The sequence below is a fragment of the Ailuropoda melanoleuca genome, chromosome 9, assembly GCF_002007445.2.
Source record: "Ailuropoda melanoleuca isolate Jingjing chromosome 9, ASM200744v2, whole genome shotgun sequence".
Lineage (NCBI taxonomy): Eukaryota > Metazoa > Chordata > Mammalia > Carnivora > Ursidae > Ailuropoda > Ailuropoda melanoleuca.
This window is the reverse complement of record NC_048226.1, coordinates 82847611-82872296: the sequence shown is the minus strand read 5'-3', so window position 1 is coordinate 82872296 and position 24686 is coordinate 82847611. Positions and strand designations below refer to the sequence as shown.

The 24686-nt window shown below is 43.2% G+C and overlaps 1 protein-coding gene across 1 annotated transcript in view; it reads left to right on the top strand.

Annotated features, from left to right (window-relative positions):
* EXT1 (exostosin glycosyltransferase 1) overlaps window positions 1–24418 on the top strand; it is a 282652-nt gene extending 258234 nt beyond the window's left edge. Inside the window, exons 5-11 of the mRNA XM_002922668.4 lie at window positions 3931–4063; window positions 6495–6613; window positions 7700–7795; window positions 13006–13095; window positions 18395–18555; window positions 20693–20864; window positions 23869–24418. Of these exons, the coding sequence (XP_002922714.1) occupies window positions 3931–4063; window positions 6495–6613; window positions 7700–7795; window positions 13006–13095; window positions 18395–18555; window positions 20693–20864; window positions 23869–24054 (957 nt within the window). The 3' untranslated portion in view covers window positions 24055–24418. The remainder of the gene's footprint in view (window positions 1–3930; window positions 4064–6494; window positions 6614–7699; window positions 7796–13005; window positions 13096–18394; window positions 18556–20692; window positions 20865–23868) is intronic.
* Window positions 24419–24686: the final 268 nt, after the last annotated feature.

Below are 24686 nucleotides of genomic sequence, written 5' to 3'. Positions count from 1 at the left end.
TCTCTTGCCTCTTCAGCTAGCAGTGCTCAGTGATCCTGCAGGGACAGTTGGATGTGTTGTAGTCATCAGAATAGAATCTCAAGTCAAGCTGTTGTCATCTGTGTGCTGGAAAGGCCTTCTTCCCCTTGGATTTAAGCCATGCAGTTCTTTAGCAACACAGTTGTTTTGCAAACACTACGAACCATATACTTCATTCAAATTTATAGCAACTGTCAAATCTCCTTATATCGTTCCAAGATTGGATTGTAACAGTTTGACCCCTCAACCGAATTGCATGAAAGATACCATCCAGTTTCTCTTTTTAATTCAGAACTCAGATTGCCCCAGAATTCAATGTAAATAGAAAAGCAGAAAACATGGCAGAAAATGCCATCCACATACACGAATAAAGCCAACGTGTTTTTGAGAACGACTTAAGTATCACATATCAAAAATGCCTACTTGGCTTAGAACTTAGATGATGTAAGTCAGTCTGTGCGGGAGCTCCTCAGTTAGGAGGATAATTCAGAGTTACCCTTAGACAACATAGATTTGAGGATCTTTTGCTTTCAGGATGTTCTACACTCAAGACTAAAACGCTGGGTCTTTCTTCCTTGCTTGCTATACTCTAGGCCACGGGAAGGGGGATGACTCGGTGTTTGCTGAGTATGAGCTTCATGTTGTAAGTGATGCCTGGGCACAATTGGAAGCAGGACCGCATCTCTCCAATGCCAGGGTCGAATTGTTAGTGCTTTACAGTGCCCTGCACTCTGTCATACTTGGGACTTGGTCTGATAGAAGCTTCCTAATTCTGCATCTTGGAATTTAGGAGCTATTGAATCAGAGCTAGGCTCTTTGGAGCTCAGTTTTGGTGCGTGTATGCAAATTGAGATGGGGGGACAGGGACAGTGATAAAATATTGCAAAGACAGTGATAAAATATTGCAAAGACAGTGTTCCTTCATAGATCCCATTATTTGTCAGAATATGACACAGCAGTAACCTGGCACTAATGATTGAACCATGGGAGCTCAGTCAGAATCAAGGCGAGTGAAGGAAAAGTGCGCAAGATTGTACTAATGTGTGAAAAGAACTAATGGCAGTTTGGACAGCACATTTTTAATGGAGTTTTACAAAGTATGCTCCATTTTTTCTCTGCAGTTACCTAACAGTGCACACTCCAACCATGGTATTGCTGATGCTGTTGTGTAGTGGAATATTAAAATCAGCGAGATAATGGAAATAGAATGCTTTGGCTCAAAGTGAGGTGGCATATGGAGGCACCTTGTGTGTGAGGCAGCCTTGCATTGGTCAAAAGACCAAGTCAGGGCCACACAGAATGACAGTAACCTGTAACCAATAGTCCATTATTCATAAAACAGACAGCACATAAAAAAGAAAAATAAGGAGCCTGTCATTCTTACCTTTGAATTCATATTAATGAGAAATATTATCCTTTTCAAGGGTGCCAGTTATGCCTACAATGAAAAGCTTTTGTATCACGTGTGTGTATGTGTCTGTCTGTATGTTGTTGTTGATTTTCTTCATAGCCAAAGAGATGTCCAACTTCTAAGTGTGATGTCTTCTTCCACAACAATAAAGAGTGAGCTCTAGCACTCTGAAAGGATCCTGGGAGCTGTCCATTGTAGCGATAGGGAGAATTGAACATTAGGAGAGGGACAGAATGACTTTTCTATTTGGTGAAATGAGATCCATACTCTTTCAGACTTTTGAGAAGGCAAGTTGTTACAAACCCTTTAGGAAATGTTTGTCGATATGTGCGAACAGTCTTAAAAGTATTTATGCCCATTGACAAACTCCTCAAGAATCAGTTCTAGATGTGGAAAATTTTAATTCATAAATATATTCATTGCTTTGCATGAAAAAAATTACACTATTGTTGGCCATTTAGGTTAAGTAACCCATTAATACTATCAATAATATGGAAAGATAGTATCACAGTGTAAAAATGGAAAAATCTATGCCTCGAAAATGAATGCAGGCAAAAAAGGCAAGTCTTAAGTGTAAAAACTTAGCTATTCCTAACAAATTCTAAGAGGTTATTATAATTTGCGTGGTATTTTATTATTTTATTACAGAGGAGATAAGGGAGACATAAAAGTGGCAAATTGCTTGACCCAGGTTAAATTAAATATTTGCTATTGCTCTTGTACCTTTGCTGATATCTTCCTATTAAGATTTAGTTGAAGAGAGTATGACATTGCTCATTGGTATCTCAGAAGAATACTGTAACTTCTTGTATCCTTGAATTCAAGACAATAACACTGTTGTGATACTGAACCAGAAAGAGTATGATGATGAAAAGCATACTGCCGAAAGATGGTGACCCGTTTGTGTCATCCTTTAGATACATGTCATTTGTATATGTGTCAGATTTATGATCCTGTCTACTTCCAATTTATTCTGTGTCTTGATATCCGAGTTCGTTTAAGTGACCACATGCTGAAAAGTACATAAATTCAGAAAGCAAAAAAAAGAGGATCTAAATGAAAAGCTGTAAGGGAAAATAGACAGTAGATTTGAAAGATATAAATAATATAAAACTAAGATAAATGGTATATGAAGTGAAATTGCTCTCCATGTGAAAACCCATCACAGCCATAAGAAGTTTCTCATAATTAATGCCTAGACAACAGCCTTTTAACGCATCTCTGTTGTACCACCGCAAGAATGTTAATATTTTAGCTAGATTCCTAAACTCTCCACCAAATTGGAAACTTCTACCTAGCCATATAAAATTAGCAGTTTTGATCTGGGGGAAAGGGAAAAATGCAGAAATCATTGAACTAAAATATTTGAGTTCTTCCAAATTGCCTCCTTGCTTCCTTTCTTCTCTCTCATTAAGGAGTGTAAACATGATAAGGTTTGCAAAAATAAATGTAGCTCACTTTATTACTTCTCTATCACTATGTGGGATGAGACGATTGTGTTAATAACCTTCAATAGTAAAGCTCCATTGAAAATGGTCTTTACTTAAAGTCACATTGCATTAAATGGGGGCCTGGAAAATAATGATTTAGGTCTTAAATCTCTTGAGAGACATGGCAGGCTTATTCTTTTTTTTTAAGTACAGAAAAAAATTGTTGCAAACATGAAATCCTGTATCAAGTTAATTATTTGCCAAATCATATCTTAATGAGTGGATGCTATAATTACAAGAGTTTGAAAGTCACAGAGAGAAATCTGTAAAGTGGACTAATCACGTTCATCTGACAAATGATTCAGGATGGGAGAATGTTGACTCTAAATGTAGAATTTAATGATCTGCGAGGTCCCAAAGTCCAAAGAAACTAATGAACTAGCATGGCTATTAGTCTTCATATGCCATGGTTCTTGTCCTATTATGTGGGATGTTTTGAGCAATTGTTAACTCACTGCTTTTTGAGATGAAATGTAGAAAAACTTCAGCTAACCAGTACCCCAAAGTCCTACCATTGACTTTGAAAGGAAAACGAAACATGACAGCTAAGTCTGCCTCCTCAATGAAAAGAACAGATCTGAACGTCTACAGTTTCTAGAATGTTCCGTGCTTTCTGTACACTCCCAACCTGGTCTCCACATGCACATCTCAGATCTTCCTGGTGTGGATCTAGAACCACAGTTAGATGCTCAGCCATCAAGGAAGCTGCTCCATGCACCGTGCTGTGAAATGAGAACATACTTACTATCATAGAAAGACAAGGTAGAATTTATGGTAAAGCTGAAGTTTAATTAGGAAATTGGATTAGCCACAATTCATCTCTTTCTCTCTCCCGCTCTCTTCCACTGCTCTGTCACACTGTCTGTGTCCCAGACACTTTTATCAGTGGAGAATTTGGGGATAGAGTCACTACTTTGAGTGTCATCATTCCTCACATTTGGTTTGAACATGCTCCTTATCAGATACTGTCAAGGTCTCAGCCTCACCATATACTGTGTTTTTATCTTCTAGATTATTCAGGACAGAATATTCAAGCACATATCACGTAACAGTTTAATATGGAACAAACATCCTGGAGGATTGTTCGTACTACCACAGTATTCATCTTATCTGGGAGACTTTCCTTACTACTATGCTAATTTAGGTAAGTGATTTCCTTCCAGAGCGCTGTCCCCTTGTTTGCCCTCCAGATGTTGTCCAGACTTAAAGTCCCTTGATTTCTGCATTCTGTAGCAGGGAGCAGGGGTCTTCCTACCAGCCTGCATTGGAGACAGCTTTCTAGAGCTCTGTGCTAACTGATGTATCAGGATCAAGAATTGTAAATCCAGCAGAGCATTGCAAAATGGAAAAACTCCTTTCTTGTCTGAGTGGCTGGACTTCACATACAGTAGACTCATTCCTTTTTGAGAAATAGGCTCCCCAAATTACAGATCATTTTGAACATGACAATGGATTTGCTATAATTTTACATCTCCTCGTTTATAAAATGGAACCAGGAGAGCTCTCCCTAGTTTCTTTTTTTTCCTGCAATCTCAACTTCTCTCTCTCTTACCAAAGAAAAATTGAATTAATAAAGGAGAAGGAGACAGATGGAAGAATGGAAGATAAGAGACAAATCTGTCCACCCACTTAACATTTATTGTGCTCGGTCTTAGGTGCTCCATTAATGCAATGCTTGGTGGTAGAAACAGAAAGTCAGATGAGATGCAATCTGTGCTCTCAAGCAGCTTTTCGTCTAATCATAATGGGGGAAAGGGAATGGACAGAGGGACAAAGCTCTCCAAAAGTCTCCTGTTACTGCTGTAGATGTTCCGTACATGGAGCCCCACTTGTGCGAGTGTTAGTGACATCTTACACATTCCCCTCATTCACAGTTCCGAATGGAGAAATTCTGACATAGTGAAGCATCTTTCAAGTCGATGTGGGAGAAAGACGCTAGATTTTTCACCCCATCCCGACATTCTCCATAACAGTCTCACCTTTCGTTTTGAGTTGTGTGTGTTTAATTTGAAACTGATAAAAAGAAACTTAAAAAGAAGTTGTGGCGTGAACTATCAACCAGTGACAAAGAACCCTTTAAGCCAAACCAAATGTGTTATGGGGACTGTATTAAAGTCAGTGAATGGCCCACATGGATAATGTATTTAGAATTTGGTAATTTTCTAAATAAGGCCACAGTCAGCAAAATGCCTACGTTATTTCCAGCAGAGCAGTGAGATCTTCATGCGGAGTGAGCACGTTAGAAGTGTGTACGTGATGCTTCCTAAACTAGCACAGGAACATGTAAAAGCAAGGACTTGTCCTCACCAGGAGAAAGCAAACCTCTCCGCCCTATTTCTTCTTCTTCCTCAGCAAAGTTTTGCATGTGTCTCTAGAAAGTGGAGAAGTCAGCTTCTTTCTAACATGCAGTTAAAGTACCAATGGGATGATCTAATTTGCTCTACAAAACACTCGCAGAATCCTTTAGTAGAAGTTGTCTGATTCCTACCTTTATTCTATCAACATCAAAGCTTAACTTGAATGTCACTGCAGTCTTGTTTGCATTGAAGCTACCAAATGAGAAATTCCTGGGTCTAAACTAGTGATGTTTTAAAGGTTTTAAACATGTCTCCAGTTTCTTAGTGAATTCTTCCAGAAAACTTCCTTCCGAGGGAGAAGCCTTCTCGCTGCTTTCTCTTCGGTGGCTCCTGCTTGCTTTCTATATTTCCACCCCAGGCTTCAGAGCACATAGCCGGCGGAGGTCTGGGTCCCGTACTTTTTCCCCCAGTTTATGTCAGTGCTGCACAGAAAGAGCTTCTCAAGAGCGTAGAGGCTTCTGCTCTGAACTGATGACGGTGGTGAGGGATCCCCGTGAACACATACTGAGCACTTACTGTGTGCCGAGTCCTGTTCTAACTGCTTCGTATGCCTTCACGTTACATTCCACGCTCCTAACAGCCCCATAGGTTTGATGCTATGACTCTCAGCCCCATTTCACAGCTGTGGAAACACCGAGGGGAAGATCCCACCACCAGTGCCGGTAGCACAGGGATTCAAACCTGGACAGTGAGGCTCTGGATGCTGTTCTTTGAACCTTTACCACTTCCTGGTCATTATTGGAAATAGTACTAATCGGTCCAAAAAAATAATAATAAAAAAGCCCACCTTACCTCCATTATGAAGAATAAGAGCTATTCAAATACCCAGGGAGAGAGCACGTTTCCTTAAATCCACGTTAAGTTATAAGTTGCTGGCGTAGACTCTTGGAGTAGAGAGTGGTGAGTGGTGGGGTGTGTGTTCAGACTTTGGGTCCCTAAAAAGCTGAAGGGAGATCAAAGGTGCGTCCCCGGGGGAGGAAGAGGTTATCAGAGGAAGAACCTACAGGTGGACGTGGTACTGTAAATTATCAAGGTCTCAGGCAGCAGTTAACTAGCAGCTTTTCACCTTGTTTCTGTTCTGTCAGGACTTAAGAGTGAAGGAAAAATATGCGAGGAGGGAACATTAGCTTCAGGGCGAGGCAATGGAGCGAGGAGGAATGATTTTCTAAGTGTTGTTTTCCAGTGTTTCATTGGGCTCCTCTCCCGTTTCTATTTCAGGTTTAAAGCCCCCCTCCAAATTCACTGCAGTCATCCATGCAGTGACCCCCCTGGTCTCTCAGTCCCAGCCAGTGTTGAAGCTTGTCGTGGCTGCAGCCAAATCCCAGTACTGTGCCCAGGTGAGTGGGGGGCGGACCGGAGACCCCCTCACCCCCACCCGTGCTCTTACCTGCTCCGTGCTCTGCTCCCTGGACTCATCAGCGTCATGCCTTGTTACTCCCTTTTCACCAACTTAGCTAACGGTTCTTGGAAGTGAAATTTAGCACAGGTAAGGGATGAGTTACAAAAAGATGTTTCACTGGGGTAAGGTTAAAACATATACCAACACATTCTTGAAAGAACGCGTAAGGACATTATTTTGTTTTTAAACGTCAAAGTGGTAAAAGTAACCTCAGAAATGCCATGAGAGGGCCCAGAAGACGAAGTTTCAACAGAAGAAACCCGCTTGTTGGTGTCAGGAGGTGTCCGCTTTTCTTCCATAGCACCCATGACTTCATTAAAAACTGGGAGCAGGAGATTGTATCTGTGATAACAAAATTTTCCAAATCAGTGTCACTCCCGTACTCTTTTAACACAGTGGCTTTTCTGATTTGTAAATGAGGTTGTACAAGAAGGCTTACAAACTTGGAAAGAATTAAATCATGTTGAAGTATGCCTTTCTGAACTGAATACATTTATTGGAAATAATAAAGTCACATAAAATCAGCAGCCATTCTGGAGAATCCAGATCATGAGCTTGCCCTGTTAGTTCCATCTTGGATTCTCGCTCCCACTCTGTCTGGAGTAGCACTGCTTGCTAGCCAGTGTTCTGGAGCCCACTACCCATTTTTGTTTAATTTGGTCAGTGTTGTTATCTCGTTCATTGAACAATATTAGAATTTAAGAAACCGCTTTATTAAGATTCTGCAACCCTGAAATTTACTTCTTTTCTCCCCAGCTTTCTCCTGCCCCCTTGATGCAGTTTTTTTTTCAGATTTTTTTAGGTTATTCTTCTTGTCCTCTGTCTCTAGTTGTTGCAGTGACCAGGTTCTGGAGATTATGTGAGAGGGAAGGGAGACCCTTCAAAATTCAAGCTTGATGTCAGCCTGTCTGCCTTGCTTAGGCTCTGTGTCCTCCCCCTCTGTCTGTCTCTGAGAAGAAACTGGGGTGGAAACCTCACTAAAGCCAGCCTTACCAAGCCGTCTCATGCCCCCCGTCCCTTTCAGATCATAGTTCTATGGAATTGTGACAAGCCCCTACCAGCCAAACACCGCTGGCCTGCCACGGCTGTGCCTGTCATCGTCATTGAAGGAGAAAGCAAGGTAGGACGGGGAGGGACCCTGAGCGGGGAACCCCCATGGAGTGTTTGTTTCTCCGTGGGGCACTGTGGGTGTTGACCCTAGACGTCTTCTTCCTGCCCCGGGGAGCTTGTGGCTCTGGACTCTTTCTTCTAAAATTATCCCTGTCCCTGAATATCCTCAGCTTTGAGAGCTGTCAGTTCTTGAACTGGGGAATCGTGGGTCCTAACACCACCTTTTAGGAGATTTGTGGCCCCGCATCGACTTTCCTTCTCTGACCGTCAGTTTCCCCCTCGTCTACAAACTGGAAGTAATAACACACATTCCTAGAGTTGCTATGAGGATACGATGACTACAGGGCCTGGCGGTAGTGACCCTCGTGTAAATGATGCGGGTCAAGACAATGCTGATGGTGGCCACGCATGGGGTTTGCTTAGCTGGTTCATCTGGATCAGTTGTGTCTTTCAGAATAGTGGCTCGTCCTCACATTTATCTCGAAAAGGACATTTGCATTTTAATTCTGTTTGGGTGTCTCCATCAGAGACCCACCCGCGCTGCCTAGCTGGCCCCTTGCTTCCATTCTCCAATTCATTTTGCCTAGAACTGAATGATCTTCTAATCATCTCTCAGCCTTAAGGGACTCTGTTTGCTAATGCTTGAAATTAACATTTGAGGCCATGTGTAATCTGTCCTTGGCCAGCCTTGCCAGTCTTCTCTCTCTTTGCTTCCCCCACCCAGGCCCTGTCCTCTCACCAAATTTGATCATTCACAGTTATCTAAATTGCACTGTGTCCCCTCCTGCCTCTAATTCTTGTCTTTCCCTTTTGCTCTAAGTCTTGACCATCCCTTCTCAGGCTTTATCTCTGTTATCAAAATTTCCATGCATTCTTCAAGCCCCTGTTCCCATGCTACCTCCTCTTTGGAGTTTCTTCTGCTGTTGGCAGCCAGGGGAGAGTTCTTTTTTCTGCTTATTGCTCCCTTGTAGATCATATCCATTGTGAAGAAATTAGTTGCTACTAAACGGAACAGATTGGTGAAGCATGTCATCAAAGAGACATCTTTGTCAGTCCCCGAGAAGGCGGATCTTGGGAGATTGTCTCACACTAAGTAAAAGATCTTTGAGCCAGGATAAAAGATATCAGTTAGGTCAAACCATTTGAAAATCATCATTTGGCTTGCTCAAAGTGGCAGTTTCATGTAATTCCACGTGATACAGTGAGAATTACAGCTGTCACGTGGTCACAATGATTAGTGCATTATCTATTCATTTCCAGCACATGACCTCTTGCTCTGTGCTGGGTGTCACACAGTATGTTGGAACACAGGACGGGGTATGACAGATAAAGTTCCAGCATTCACAGGGCTGGAGTCAAGCAACATGGTTATCCAAGAGCTGCTTTGTAAGCATTTAATGAGTAAAGGGGCGAATTAGAAAATCACCTGCCTCTCAGCATGGGTCTTACTTACCCTTATGAAGTCCATCTCACCATAGCTGTGGTTTCACAAAAGGCTTGGCACACAGAAATTTCCTGCCTACGATCCCATATGTCTGTCTCCCCAGTGCCAATGTCCAAGGTTCTGAACGCTGCTCAGATGAGTGCTGTCAACTTTGAACTTGGGAATTCATTGTTTGTGCTTCCATGGGTGTCTGGATCTCCTTCTGGTAGATAAGTCTTCCTTTGACTATGTCAGGATATTCAAACAGGATCCACTCGGACTGACTGGGAGCCATTCTGGCTTCTATGGCTAGTATTGCATTTTACACGTAGATTCATTGATTGATTTTTTTTATTTTCACTCTGTGAGTAGTCCCAGTTTCTTTATGTACAAGATGGTGGCTCGATCAGATGTAGCTTATAAGATATTTCACATTTTCCCAGCCGTATCAGTTGCTTCTCGGCCTTTTGGCTAAGATCGGGTGTCGTACGTTCTCCCAGCCATTTCTGTGTCTGGGCTTCTGGCCATTTGTTGAGTCCTAGCCTCCACCTCGGCCACTGATTGCAGTGGGCCGTTCCTTTTCCCTCACTCTCACTGCCCTGGGATTGCACCACCTCGTAAAGCATTTGTACTTAATTAAGTATCACTTCAGGCTCTGTATTCTGGGGGACCTCAGCCAAGACTTGGGCCCATTTGGAGGAGTCAGTGAGATAGTGCATTACAGGTGCTTAGCCCTGGGCCTGTGATGCACCCAGGGTCCACTAAATGTCAGCTACTCTTCTGGGAGGCATTGGAACGTTACAGTTTGTATTATGGGTTTTAAAGCAAGTTATTTAAGTCTCTGTGCCTCGATTCCTCCTCCAGTAAATGGAAGCAATCATAATACCTAAAGACAGGGTTGCTGGAAGATCAAATGGCACAATCCTAGACTTGTAAATGCACCCAGAAGTGTGGATGCACGTGGTGGGTGCTCAATGGATGTTAACTTGGACTGAGCTTTGTATAATTACTTAGGGATATTCCTTATCTTCTTATTAGACAATAAACTTGAGTCTTGGTCATTTCCTATCCATGTTTGCTAATTCCAGAAGGGGTTGGGCTGGTATACGGTAGCTAAATATTTCCTACATGAACTAAGAAGCAAGAACCCATTTCACTCAGGATTGACTTTCTAAGTACAGCAGTCCCTTTCATGTTAAACCATTCAACTTTTGGATTTTGGCTGAGGCAAGGTATTTGGAAGAGAGGGTCTAGTTTCTACACTGGAATTTGAAGTGGCTGGATGATGGGCTCATAGCCTCTATTGATGAACAAGTTCAGAAAAAGGAAATAAATCCTTTTATAAAACCAGTGGTTGGGAACGTCATGGGGGGGGAAGTCATAGGTCCTGCTCATTCCCCATTGTACATTTCCATATCTAGCCTTGAGTTTAGAGTTGATGTGTTCGCTGCTTTGGCTGCAAAATTCTATTTTGAATTTATAGGCCTTGTCTGTGCAGCTCTCCCCTATAGACTTAACAAGGGAAAGGTCAGGGCATCGCTAAGCTGGCAGCTAATGGTTTCTGTGTTAGTCGGTAGACATGTAAACAGTATCAGGAGAATTGCTTCAGGCTGAGATTTCTGAGCACCGTGTATATGGGGTTGCTGATCGCTTTATATTTTATTTTATTTTGAAAGCCTGAGAAAGAAAAAGAAAACTTGACCTAGTTGACAGATGTGTAGGAGCAGACCCTGGAGCCATTTATGCTGTAGATACATCCCCTGAGCTCCCAGAGACGGAAAATAGTGGGCACTTCCCATCCTTTAATGTCAGAAGCCCTCCAGTAACTTCACAGGCATGGAAACCAAATCTCACAGATCAGCTGGCTTCTTGTTGTAAATACAAGCTCGAGCTTCTTGAGGGTGGGGGTCCTCAGATTTGTGGAGAGCACACCTTGGCAGCCAGGTTAAGGATCTCCCTTGTCCCTTTATCTCCAGTGTCCAGCTGCTGCATTCCCTGGCCTTTGTGCCTTGAGAGTTGATGGCAAGTGTGTCTTTTCTCTTAGCCTCCAAGTGTGAATTTAGAGAGGATGTCATGACTGTTGCTATAACTTCCAGAGGAAGGTGGTGGATATGAGGTTGCCTTATGTGCCCCCAATTCACTTTTGAGGTCCTTCTCAAACCTGAGGCAAGTGTCGCACAGTGGCTGAGGTGCTCCATAGAATCCCGTCGTGGGGGTTGAAATGCTGGTGGGTCCATCCTGGGCAAGACACCTAATCTTCCCATGCCTTAGCTTTCTCGGCCATAAAATGGGGTCATTACAAAGAAGAAATGCGATGATGTGTATTAAGAACTTGGAACCTTTCTGGCACATAGTAAATGTTCTTACAATGTTAGTTATTCTTATCATTCTCATGGTTAGTTATTCTGTGGTACATTCAACACAGAGGTTTAAGGTATGACTGTCACAGAGAAATCTCTCTTTTTTTTTAAAGATTTATTTATTTGAGAGAGAGAGAGAGAGCACGAGCAGGGGGAAGGGCAGAGGGAGAGAGAGAGCATCCGAAGCAAATTCTGCACTGAGTGCAGAGCCTGAGGCAGGGCTTGATCTCAAGACCTCGAGATCATGACCTGAGCCAAAACCAAGAGTCGGACGCTTAACCAGCTGCGCCATCCAGGCGCCCCTAAGTCTTTCTAGTCTTAATTTTTGTAGCTGGTCCTCTCATCCCCAAAGCCCTCACCCCGGACACGCCTGCGCACGCTGCACCGTGCCTTATCCTGGAGCTGCCCAGACTTTATTCATATGCTACTTTCACAATCCGCCTACATCCCTAGGCCACATGTGCTATTTTTTATTTAACATTTGTCTGTAAATCAGCTTACTTTTCATTTCAGTGAGATGATCTTTAAATAACTTTACTACTGGGGCGTCTGGGTGGCACCGCGGTTAAGCGTCTGCCTTCGGCTCAGGGCATGATCCCGGCGTTATGGGATCGAGCCCCACATCAGGCTCCTTCCGTATGAGCCTGCCTCTTCCTCTCCCACTCCCCCTGCTTGTGTTCCCTCTCTCACTAGCTGTCTCTATCTCTGTCAAATAAATAAATAAAACCTTTAAAAAAAAATAACTTTACTACTACCTGTTATTGCTGTAGTTGCTGATACAGGTGTGTGTATTTTTTTCTAATCGATGCTAACATCAGTAAAGAGGAGAATTTTTAAATGTTTTTCTGTGCACCTGCTAAAACGACGTGGCCTTCCAGGGGTGTGTACCCCACGCTTGGAGTCACAGCTCCATCCGTCCACTCTCGCCAGGCCTCAGAGTGCTGGTTCTCTCCTCTGTGTCTCCGCATGTGCAGAGCCCTGGTTCTGCCTCACTTCTGTGTATACCTGGTGAATTCCTATCCATCAAGTCGACTTCAGTGTCACTTTCTCTACGAGGCCTTCATCCTTCCTTCGGAGCGGCTGGTGGCTGCCTCCTCCGCTCTCCTGGCATTGTCCACAGCAGGTGAGGACGGATAGCGTGCACCTTGATGTCTCTGCGGACTGTGAACTCCTCCGAGACAAGAGAATATGTCTTATTTACCTTTGTATACTCCCTTTGACCAGCAAGGTGTCAGTACACAGCAGGTACCCAATAACTGTCGAACAAATCACTCTACACTGATGGGAAATGGAAGTCTTCAATGTTGAGGGGTGACATGGTGGCAAAACATTCTTTTTGAAGGTGAGGATGGGGGAATTTTCCTGAAAACAGGTCTCTAAATGTACCTCTCTTTTCCTTAATTCCTTCCCTCCTGCCTGCTTCCCACCTACTCCCAGGTTATGAGCAGCCGTTTCCTGCCCTATGACAACATCGTCACAGACGCCGTGCTAAGCCTCGATGAGGACACTGTGCTTTCAACCACGGAGGTAAGCACCCCCACCGAGGAGCGGGCGGTGGGCTCTTCAGGCAGTTGCCCCAAACCCAAGGCTGCCGCGGCCAACTTGAAACCTTTTCCAAAACTCCCTGCAGCGTCAGTTTTAATCGGCCCAGTTCCTGTGAGCACCTTGCCCCCACTTGGCGCCAGGAAGAGGAAGAGGACACTTTCCCCTTTGTTTTCTCTGCTAATTGTCTCCTCATTTGCACGTCTGGGCCTCACCTCTCCCCTCCTGCCTGCCCTCCGTTTGTTTTTAACAGCACAGCTAAGGGCAGGTGTGCGGAACCCAGAAAGGGTTCCGCAGGGGGGCACCTGCTTCTCTTGAGAAGCATCGTGAGAGCACACGGTCCAGAGCAAACAGCCCATCCTTCCCCAGTGATCCGAATGCCTGTGTGGGTGTGTGTTGCGTTTGTTAGGGAACACTATTCTGGGTTCTGAAGGCAGCCTCTCTGTCTCGGTTTAAAGTGCTCATTTTCTTTCACCCACATAAGAGCAAACGGTTTCACTTTAAGACTGAGACGGGAGATCCTTGCTATTTCAGATGTTCAGGTATTTGTGCCAAAAATAAGATTGCACAAAGAACGTGTGAGGAGGAGAGAGAGAGGAGGAGAGGTAGATATGATAGAAAACCAATTTTTACAACTTGAGTGAGTATTGATCCCAGAAACCTTACTTTCAACCATCAAGGGGACCAAAGACAGTTCTATAAAAATGTCATGTATCGGAAATGCATTATTAATGGAAGCTGCTAAAAAGCGTGGAGGCTGATCTACTGATACCTTTCCCTTTCTTTCCCCCTCTTATTCATAATCATTTTCTTTGCAATTTAAACATCGACGCTTACCAGCATGCACGGTCCTGGACACCAGTCTGATTCTAATGGCCTGCCACCCGCGTCGCTGGCACTTGTGTTAACCTAGGCTAGGAGCCCCACTGTCTCCTTCTCGAAATTCCATGGATGCCTCCAATTGCCATCAGATGGAGTTGAACAGACATTATGTGCAGCCTAAACCAACCCCAGGACAAAATGCCCGGGCCTCACCTTGGTAAAATGCTTCTCTGCAGCCCGGGCTCTATAAATACTCGGTGAATGAATGATTGCAGGGGTGCATGCTGAGGGGATTAAAGTGTGAACACACAGCCAATTGTGTCCTGTGCAAGTCAGCAGGAGAAAAGGGTTCGGAGTGTGGGGGAGGAGAGGTATGTTTAATGTTCAAGGGGAACCGCAGCTATGGACTATGGGGTATGCAACGCCCAAGCTCACACGTTTCTGCTGCTTCCTGCAAGGGAAGCTGGCATCCGAGGCGCACATTCACTGCACAAGTATCGATTGAAGGATCTCTTCTGGTGCCGGGTACTTGGATCACACAGTTCCTGCCTATAGCCCTCCGAGTGTGGGCAACAAACAGAGTTCAAGTCAGGTGATTCCACCGAAGGACGCTGGGATGGCATAGGTGGGTGGGGTTAAGGACGCTGAGTACCTGGAGGGTGGCAAGAATAAGTAGCCTCCCCTCCAACCCAGGTCTGAAGGAGGTAGTGTTTCAGAGTCTCTGAGAGATGGAACTGGGGAGAGGACCTGCCCAACGGGAGCTCTGACCACGGAGGGGTGAGGCAACTGCCCGAAGCTCTGATGCCAGACCTAGGCGGGAGCCAGGAGGAAATACTCTAACCTCTCGCTCTCTGTCCCACCTCCGTTTTCCTGCGGGCCACTCCCACTGACCTAACCCCTTCGGCTACCAGCCTGTCAGGAAGACCGGGCTGTGCCATCCATAGCGCTCCAAAGTGGACCTTGGAGGGCAGACACAGGGAGACAGCACATCGCCAGAACGTGTGGTCAAGACAGCGATGGCGTATATTTAAATCCTTGTCCTTTGACCTCCAGTACTCATGCAGCTTACGTCTTCCTTTTGCTGGGCAGAAAGAAGGCAGTCAGTCCTACTCTAGTGTTGTTTTTTGCTGTCCCATGGTTAGATCTCTTTCAGCTTCTGTGATGTTTGCATGGGCTGGTGAATTTCTTTTCAAAGACCAGCAATTCCTGCCATTCAGTCCATGCAGGCAGGAACGTGTGACCTACGTGGAGTAATTAGAAGTCAGTGTGGATAGAAAGTGATATGTAAATGTAAGAGGCCGGTGGTCTGGTCTGCTTTTGCCTGCTGATCGTGGAGTGATTGTCACCCAAGATGGTCAAGGACAAAGGACTTCTCTTTTTTTAAGTGAAGAGATGGTGGTTCATTTTATTTCCTCTCTAAGGAGTCTTCGCCTGTGTAAATGCCTCTCTGTAGTATTAAGGATAGATTTTTAAACAGCATTCTGTAAAGGGTATTAGATATAGTTGGTTTACAGTTATTTACATTTATCTGAGTTGCTGCAAATTCTCAAAAGAAAACAGATGTTGGTTTTTAAGAGAAAAAGCCATATGCTGACCTTTGCCTCCTTTGATGTGTTAATGATCTTCGGAAAGCAGAACTATCACAAGAATCATAGTTTTATCTGAATTTACTTTTGAGTTCCTTTGAAATGACTTGAAACAGCTTTGAGATAGTAAGAAATTCATGTGATGAAAAAACCCCATCGGGTTCTGTAGGAGTTGCCAGGGTGTGTGTTTCCTTTTCAAAGAATAATGGAAAGCCCCAAAGAGCGCTGACAGCCAGGCATGAATCTTTGACAATGGGCTGCATAATACACAGTCCCATCAGTTGTCACCATTAGTGTCCAGCGCCAGTGATAGCATGCCGGTTATCACAACCCGATTGCCATCTTTGGGCAAATACTGTCCACTCCCCTGCAACTGGCTTTGAGATACCCCCTGTCCCAATAGACTTTCTTAATGTACTTTCCAACACCCTACTTTTTTTCTGGATGTTTTCATTTTGGAGGGGGTGGGGGCAAGCTATATTCTTAAGGCTGTCTTATCTTGAGTTAGGGGGCCAAACTAGATTTTCGTAAAAATTTGAATATACGGCTGTTCACAAAAATAGTGACTTCTAGGCCCAAAGGATTCAGAGATAAAAGGACCCTCATAGATCCCTCAGGCCAGTGTTCTCAAAAGATGGTACGTGCACTTACTTTTGCATGGTTCATGGCAGGTATATTTCAGCAATTATATTTACTGTTTGTTAGAATACAATATGGCCAGCAAGCAAACCTAGGGTTTCACTGACAGGTTTACCTCGGACGAGGTGAATGGGGGGAGAAAGCAAGCATGGGTAGTTTGAAGAACAACAGGAAAGAAATGTTTGTATAGTGTGGTTATGTGGCAAAAAGGGAATGATGTTGTGCATATGGTGAAATCTTGGGAACTACTGATCTAGGCTGATTTGCTTTGTTCTTTTAATGGAGGTAACGTTCACAACATGAAATTAACCATTTTAAAGCAAACAATTGAGTGGCATTTGCTACATTCACAATTCTGGGCAGTCATCAGTTCTGTCTTATTCAGAAACATGTACATCACCCGAAAAGGAGACCCCGTGTCCACTCATCTGTCACTCCCTAGCTTTTTGAACCATACACCTGTTTTTTGTCTCTGTGGATTCACTGCTTCTGGGCATTTCATACAATATGTGGCCTTTCGTGGGTGGCTTCTTTCACTCAGCACACTGTGTGCAGGGCTCATCCATATTCGCAGTATTTCGTCGCTTCTTGGAGCTGAGTAATATTCTGTTGTATGGATATACCATGGTTGGTTTGTGTAGTTGTCAGTTGATAGAACCTGGGTTGTTTCCACTGTTGGCTGTTGCAAATAGTTATTGCTTTTCAACCTTTGGGAGGTAGGAACTGGACTTGGCACCATCACTCTGTTCCCAGCCACCATCCCAGCACTGCGACCAGAAATATTTGTGGAATCAACAAAATTTCCATTTGCATGGCTTATGGAGAAGAGATAAGAAAGGTTGTAGACTGGGGCGCCTGGGTGGCGCAGTCCTTAAGCATCTGCCCTTGGCTCAGGGCGTGATCCTGGCGTTATGGGATCGAGCCCCACATCAGGCTCCTCCGCTGGAAGCCTGCTTCTTCCTCTCCCACTTCCGCCTGCTGTGTTCCCTCTCTCGCTGGCTGTCTCTCTCTGTCAAATAAATAAATAAAATCTTTAAAAAAAAAAAAAAAGAAACGTTGTAGACTGAATGTGTAACCTGTGTAAGAGTTAAATTGTCTCAGTACTGTAGCAACAGAGATAAAAAGGAGGCTATGGTAACAGTACATACCAAATTCAAAACCAGATGGCTGGGTTAACTCTTGACTCTGCCACTTACTAGCTCAGGAAAAGGACTTGCACCTCCATAAACCTTAGCTTCCCCCTCTGTAAATTGAGACTCTAAAATTACCTACTTCACAGGGTTATATTGTGAGGATTCCATGAGTGAAAATGTGTAAGTACTCTCACCAAAGCATTACATGATTACAAGAAGCATTATATGATTATTTGCTGTTACTGTTTTAATTTTTTTTTACTTTCTGTGTACTTCTTTATTGTTTGTCAAACAGTCATAGCAAGTCAGAAGTTAGCTCACACATTTGAAAACAGACCATTTGCTAATTATAAATGTCGGGTTTTAGCAGGTTGAGAAGTACCTGCTTTGGGTTATGATAAGCACCGGACAGTCATTTACCTGCATTTTCTTTAAAATAATTGTGTGGCCTCGCTTGGCCTCTTCCCCACTTACTCTTAGTGATTTCTCATTGTGGATGCCTTTTCTAGATTTCCTTTTCACTGAGCATCTTCAAACCTGAGAGGCCTGACTTATATTTCTCTGTGATACCTGCTCTGAATCCCTGTTAGAACTTGTGTGGTTTTTAAATGTCTTTTCTCTGGCTCTTAAGAGGATACTTTTATTTTAGTCACTTTGGCTTTGCTCTATGCTAGTCGTGATGCGTGCTGTATATTCAGACTCTGGATGTATGTAGGAAATCTCCCGTTTATAAAAACAGATGTATTTGTGCCTTGCATGAATCAGTGGTCGCGTGCACCGGGGAGGGAGGAGGGGCAGACCGCAACTGCTTTTTTGACTTGTGTTTTTGCTTGAACAAACGGGATTCTAAAGGACATATCAGCATTTTCTTTTCTTCATTCATTTCGGCACTAATCTGAAGTTTCTTCAACAGAAAACATTAAAATGTGCATAGTTATGGGGCAAAATGTCAAGCAGTCAGTTTAATTTGCTGATGAATACATGGAATTAATGTTTCGCCACAGTCCTGGGATTTCGCATCATGAATTAGCAGGGGGAAGGTAATGTTTTGTTGACATTTGTTAACACTCTTGATTGCTTGTTTGGCTTGTGTTCTGCCTGCAGGTGGATTTTGCCTTCACCGTGTGGCAGAGCTTCCCTGAGAGGATTGTGGGGTACCCGGCACGCAGCCATTTCTGGGATAACTCTAAGGAGCGGTGGGGGTACACGTCCAAGTGGACAAACGACTACTCCATGGTGTTGACAGGAGCTGCTATTTACCACAAGTGAGGAATTTCGATATCTCACGTATCGATTTTTATGTAACTCCTTCTATCGTAGGTATCGGCTGTTGCATAAAGAGGAACTTGGGCCAAATCTCATTAACAACATTAACAAAAATTAGTTTGCGTTGCTGTTTAAGTTCTGTCAGTGTGGCCGGCATGTGTCTTTGAAACCAGTAAAACCCCCTGGCTTACTGCATTTCCAGAAATAGTGGTAGAGTGACATCTTCACGTCGTCTGGAGTTGGAGGACATACTCACGTGTTTTGAGTAGCCAGACATTTAGAATAACAGCAGCAAGAGTACATACTCAATCGTGCATCCTCAGGCATCATTCTAAGTGCTTGGGATTTACCATAGAGTTAAAAAAATTTTTTTCTTGTCTAAGTAGGTTTTCTATTCCAACACAGGGAGGACACGGTATTCATAATAATTCTATAATAGGTTGAGGGGGTGAGTTATACAGCAAAAAGGCAAAGTCGAGCAGGTCAAGGATCATGAATGCTGAAGGTAGAGGGGATGTTCGAGGGTGGCCAGTGATCCTCGTTGAAGAGGTGAGATCAGAGCCGAGACTTGAAAGAAGGAGAGGAAATAATCCAAGAGGATTTTTGTAGGAAGAGTGCTCTGGTGTAGGGAACAACTGAGCCAGAATGTTGGAGGAATATCAGGAAGACCAATGTGCTGAGAGTGAACAGAGTGGAAAGCAGGAGAGAGAGGTCATGAGGGCTCAGATGCAGGACTTGCTGTCCATCATGAGGATTTCACTCTCCTTTGACTGACATGGGAGCCAGTGCAGGGCTTTGAGCAGAGCAGAGACATCTTTTTTGTATTTTAGGCATCCACTCTGGGTGCTGTGTTGAGAGCAGACTCCATGGGAGCCAGGGTAGAAGCAGGGAGACCTATTAGGAGGTGACTGACATCTAGGCAAAAGATGATGGAGCCTGGGAGCCAGAAGTGGTAAGTAGTGATCAGATTATGGGCATATTTTGAAGATACTGTAGCATGATGTCTTGACAGAGTGAATACAGGGTTTGATGATTACATTTTTTTTCTTTATCTAAGGGACTGGAAGGATAGAGAAGCCATCAAGAGATGGGGGGAGCTCTTATAGGTGGATTAGGTATTAGGGAAAATAAAGGAGTTCAGTCTTGGGCATGTTAAGACATCCAAAAGGGTATGTTGGAAAAACAGCAGGGATGGAGATAACACATTTGGGAGTTGTTTGAATATATTTGGTCTTTAAAGCCAGGGAACTTGGGTAAGATTGCCAAATCAGTGAGTGTAGATGGTTAACGTTACTGACTCAGTCATTTTCATCCATTCTTCTGCCTCGGCTTTTTTAGTAAAGAATAGAGAATCTTGCTATCTCAGGGATAGAGTTGGAAGTGCATAAGGAATAAGCATTTAGGTGGGCTGAATCTTGATCTTAAGACCCTACCTCTTAAAAGTTCACTGTTCCCCTTTCTTCCCTGCCACCAACACTCAGTGAATCTGATGCATTCAAGTTATTCTTCCTATAAGTATATGCTGTTATGTCCCTCTTAAAAAAAGAGTAGAGTGAGAAAGAATTCAACTTAATTGTGGGTCCTCCATAATGATTGACCACCAGATTAATTAGGATTTTGCTCTAACAGTGTCAAAATAATATGGTTTATAGACCACAAAGATGGAATAGTATATTGTTGGACTCAGAGTTATAGAATAGTATTGAATACAGTTCTGATTAAGCCAGTCATTAAAATTGTAAAGCAGTTTGTAAGACTATACAGATTATGTGTAAGTAACTTCTCTTACCATCCAAGTATTCAGTTTCTAACCAACCACCCTGATATTAAAGTCAGGCGGGCCAAGCAATATCTGCATCTGTGTGTATCTTTTGGACCTTATTTCCTTATCTGTAGAGCAAGGATAATAATAGTACCTGCATCATAGGCTCCTTAAGAGGATTATATGGGGCATTTGTTTTAAAGCACTTTGGAACATCATCTGGCATATAATTAGCACCATATAAGTGATGGCTATCATCATCATCATCCATGATATGGTCAGGGATTCAACCAAAAGTATCGGTTTCCTGTCAAAGAAGACCGCCTGTGATTATAGAATGATGGCCACCAATGAAACCTATCTGGCTTTTACAGATATTATCACTACCTGTACACCCATTACCTGCCAGCCAGCCTGAAGAACATGGTGGACCAACTGGCCAACTGTGAGGACATTCTCATGAATTTCCTGGTGTCTGCTGTGACAAAATTGCCTCCAATCAAAGTCACCCAGAAGAAGCAGTATAAGGAGACAATGATGGGGCAGGTAAGACTAGAACTCTCCACTCCTGCTTTGCTCACTGGCGGTTCAGCTGGGGGTAATGAGTCATCGTTCCTCTAGGAGGGATAATGAGGAAATTTTAAAAAAATATCTGAAAGCCCCAAGGGAGTATAGGGTTGGTACATGGATGATTGGGAAGACGTAAGTCAAGGGTATCTTTCTGTCGAGAATGTAAAAGCTCTCATATAACCTACAAACTGGGCATGAGAAATAGCAACCTTCTCCAGAGTTAAAGGCCTACAGAGAATTTATGTAAGTTTATTGTAGGTGCTTTATTTGGTGAATAGCTAATGATATTGTCCTCAGCACAGCCTTCTGGCGATGGCTGTTGAGTTGGGTGGGCATCTTGGTGACAGACCAGGAATCACAGTCCTTGATTTTCACCTGGAACTAGCACATAGAAGCTATACACAAGTCCGTTACCTCCTGAAACTCAGTCGGCTCATCTCTAAAATGGAAATGGTAAAAATCGACCTCACGGGTTTGAGGTAACATGTATGAAAACTTTTATGAAAGTAAAATATTGTTGAGTCACGTAAGTTTAGTACTAAAGATACTTGCAAGAAAATCCAATCCAACTTTCTCTTTTTACAAGTAAGAAAATGAGGACCCAGAGAATTTGAACATTTTGCCACAAGTCACCTAGTATTAAAGGCAGAAGTGGGAGTTGAATTCCAGGCTCTGTTCCTTCTGCTGCTCCTTATTTTATACCTCCAGCTCCTGCATCAGGCTGATCTGGAAATGCCGAGGCTCATCCACTTTTATTCGTCTTGGACGGAGCCCAATACCATACAGAAGAAATAAAAAACCCATATACCATTTAGATCCACCCAAAATAAATCATGGAGAATCCAACAGCATTTGGTCAACCCAGAACGACGTACTTGAGGGTTCATCAGTTCGGTTGGTCGGGGTTTTCCATGTGCCTTGTTCCAGTCATTACTGAAAATCCTATACAGATCTAGCTTTTGCAAAGGAAGACTTAACCAGACCTCATGTTAACACAGGTGATGGATTCGTTCACTAAATTTAATAAGAGCAAAAATCTTGCAGGATCTTAAGTTTATAGAATTTCATAATTTAGTATTTACGAACATGTACAGATTATTGGGCACTGGTCTGGATACTGGTTATGACAGAGCTGCTGTCCTTAATGAGCAGTGAGTCTAGTGGAAAATTTTATTTCCCTCTAACTACTAAAGAACAAGCAAGAGGATTTGCAAGAATTTCTCATCTTTAAGACTAACAGACTATTCCAATTCAAGCAAGACGTATTGAGTGGCTACTGTGGGCCCAGGCATTTTTATCTTTGTCATTTAAGACAACATTCCTTTAATATTGTTTGCTCAGAGAGTTCTGTGAACTTCCCTGAGGTTATATGCTCATTAGGAGTGCAACTCTGATAAAACATGGTTCCTTAGGAGTTCGTTTTATATTCTTTTCATAGGTTTGCCTAATTCTACCAAACCAGTATTTCAAGTGATGTTACACATATTTTGGGACAAATCTCAATTCAGCATTAGATATAACTCGATGTGTCTAGTTAGATATGTACTGTATATGCCCCCCCATCATGCATTTTAGTTTATTGAATGCATGACTAATAAAAGGATATTATGTGCTAATAAGATTATGTTTTTATTACACAGGAAATATATCTTCTCTAATATGTTGGTTGACCCAAAATAAATATTAAAATCTACGGGCAAAAATTATATTTGGATGATTCTGAATTCCTTTTTTTTTTTTTTTTTGCACTTTTAAAAAAAGGAAAAAGAATAAGTTTGAGCTCTTAACACTAGTCCATTTGCATATGCGTGCAGTTGCCCCGGGGGTAGGCAGCCTGGCCCCATGCCATCTTGGGAACAAAATGAGTTCCCTTTGGGACCGTGTGTTCTGATATGAACTCATCTGGTCAGCTTCATTAGAAACTTTCTCTGGCTTACCGAACTTGTAGTATAAATGGTAAAGGGTGGAACCTGAGCTCTGCCCCTTTCTAGCCTTGAGCAAGTAAGTGTAACTTCCCGGAACCTGCTTCCTCCAGTAGGGTTGGTATCACCCTACTGGGTAGGTAACTTGACCAGGTTGTAGTGATGAGGCTTACAGGAGCTTCATGGAAACACTTCAGAAATAGTGTTGTGTTTGTTATTCTGCTGCTCAGAGGTAACTTGACATCTGTATTGACCTTCAGTGGTTCCTTTCAAGCACGTTGATGCTTACGGTTTTTAAGTGACTCTGAGTGATTCTCACAGTAAAATGTACCTTCCTATGAAAGCATTTTCCAACAATGCATGAGCATAAAAACACATTGAACGCACACGTTTGCGTATATACGTCGTTGTTCGGTTGCCTGTGGATGAATGGGGGGAGTGGTTCCCCCATAATCCGGTAGCTCCCTTTTTCTTTGTTTCATAAAAATGTGGTTTTAATGACATGGTGCTTATTGAAATTTCAGCACTTACATCATTTAAGGCTTGCTTTTCATTCAGTGTCCTCTGTGTGGTCTAAAAATATTTAACCAGCCTTCAGGCAAACACAGAGAGCTAAAGAGATGGTAGCCGTCTTTTCTGCTTACCCAGAATCAACCAAGTCAACCAGAACGTTTTAGAAAACTGTCTTCAAAACCATAAACACATTGTGAGTCATTAGTATTTGTTCACAAGTACAAAGAGAAGTTTTATGTTTACTGACCGTAGTAGTTGAGGCTCAACTGATAAATCATTCCCAGACCAGAGAATCAGTCAACGTGGAGCTTTGTTTGTATGTTTTTAACATCAAGGAACACGGCGTTTTGGGGGGATAACCTTCTGGCAAGGCTGAAAGCCAGGACTGGTGCTTGCGTCTTCCCCAGGCACAGGGGAGGTGTGGTGGCCCGTCCATACCCCGAGCTCTGCTGCTTGCCCTTGAACCTGACTCTGGTTTTGTGCAGTGTTCCCATCGTACCTTGCATGTCTTTCATTGTCTTCCTGGTTTGTCTCCCTTTCCCCAGACTTCTCGGGCTTCCCGCTGGGCTGACCCTGACCACTTTGCCCAGCGACAGAGCTGCATGAATACGTTTGCCAGCTGGTTTGGCTACATGCCGCTGATCCACTCGCAGATGAGGCTCGACCCTGTCCTCTTTAAAGACCAGGTCTCTATTCTGAGGAAGAAATACCGAGACATTGAGCGACTTTGAGGAATCCAGCCAAGTGGGGGAGGGAAGCGAGAAGGGACGGGGTCAAGCTGCTCTCTCTTCCCAGTGCAGATCTGCTCAGCAGCGGAGCCAGATTGTGCCAAGTATCCAAATAATCTTAGATGAACAGAATGACAAAAAAAGGAAAAAAGGAAAAAAAAAGGCCAATGAAAACTCGACTCCTGGCTCCTGGGACTGCACAGGACTGCCCCAAACTCACCTCACTGGCTTCTCTGTCCCAAGACTAGGTTGTGTACAGTTTAATTATGGAACATTAAATAATTATTTTTGAAATGATTGCTATGCAGGTTTAAACTTTTTTAATGATCAAAACTATTAAAAACCAGAGTTCTTTCTTTAATCAAAATTGTGTTGGTTGTGAGTATTTCAAAGCTGCTGCTCTTCTTCCCACAAACATCATTGCCATTGGTCATGCAGGGTTTCCTGCGGTTACAAATGCTTAGACTTCATGGAAGACACAAGAAGTCACTCCACCCAGTGTCAAGAAATAACCAAGCATAAGTTAAGACAAGTTCATTATTCCACTTTGCCAGTGCAAATTGTTTTCCACTTCGAATTTGCAGATCCACTTGAACTTCTGTCTCTAATATGTTGCTGCATGAGAGAAAGTATCA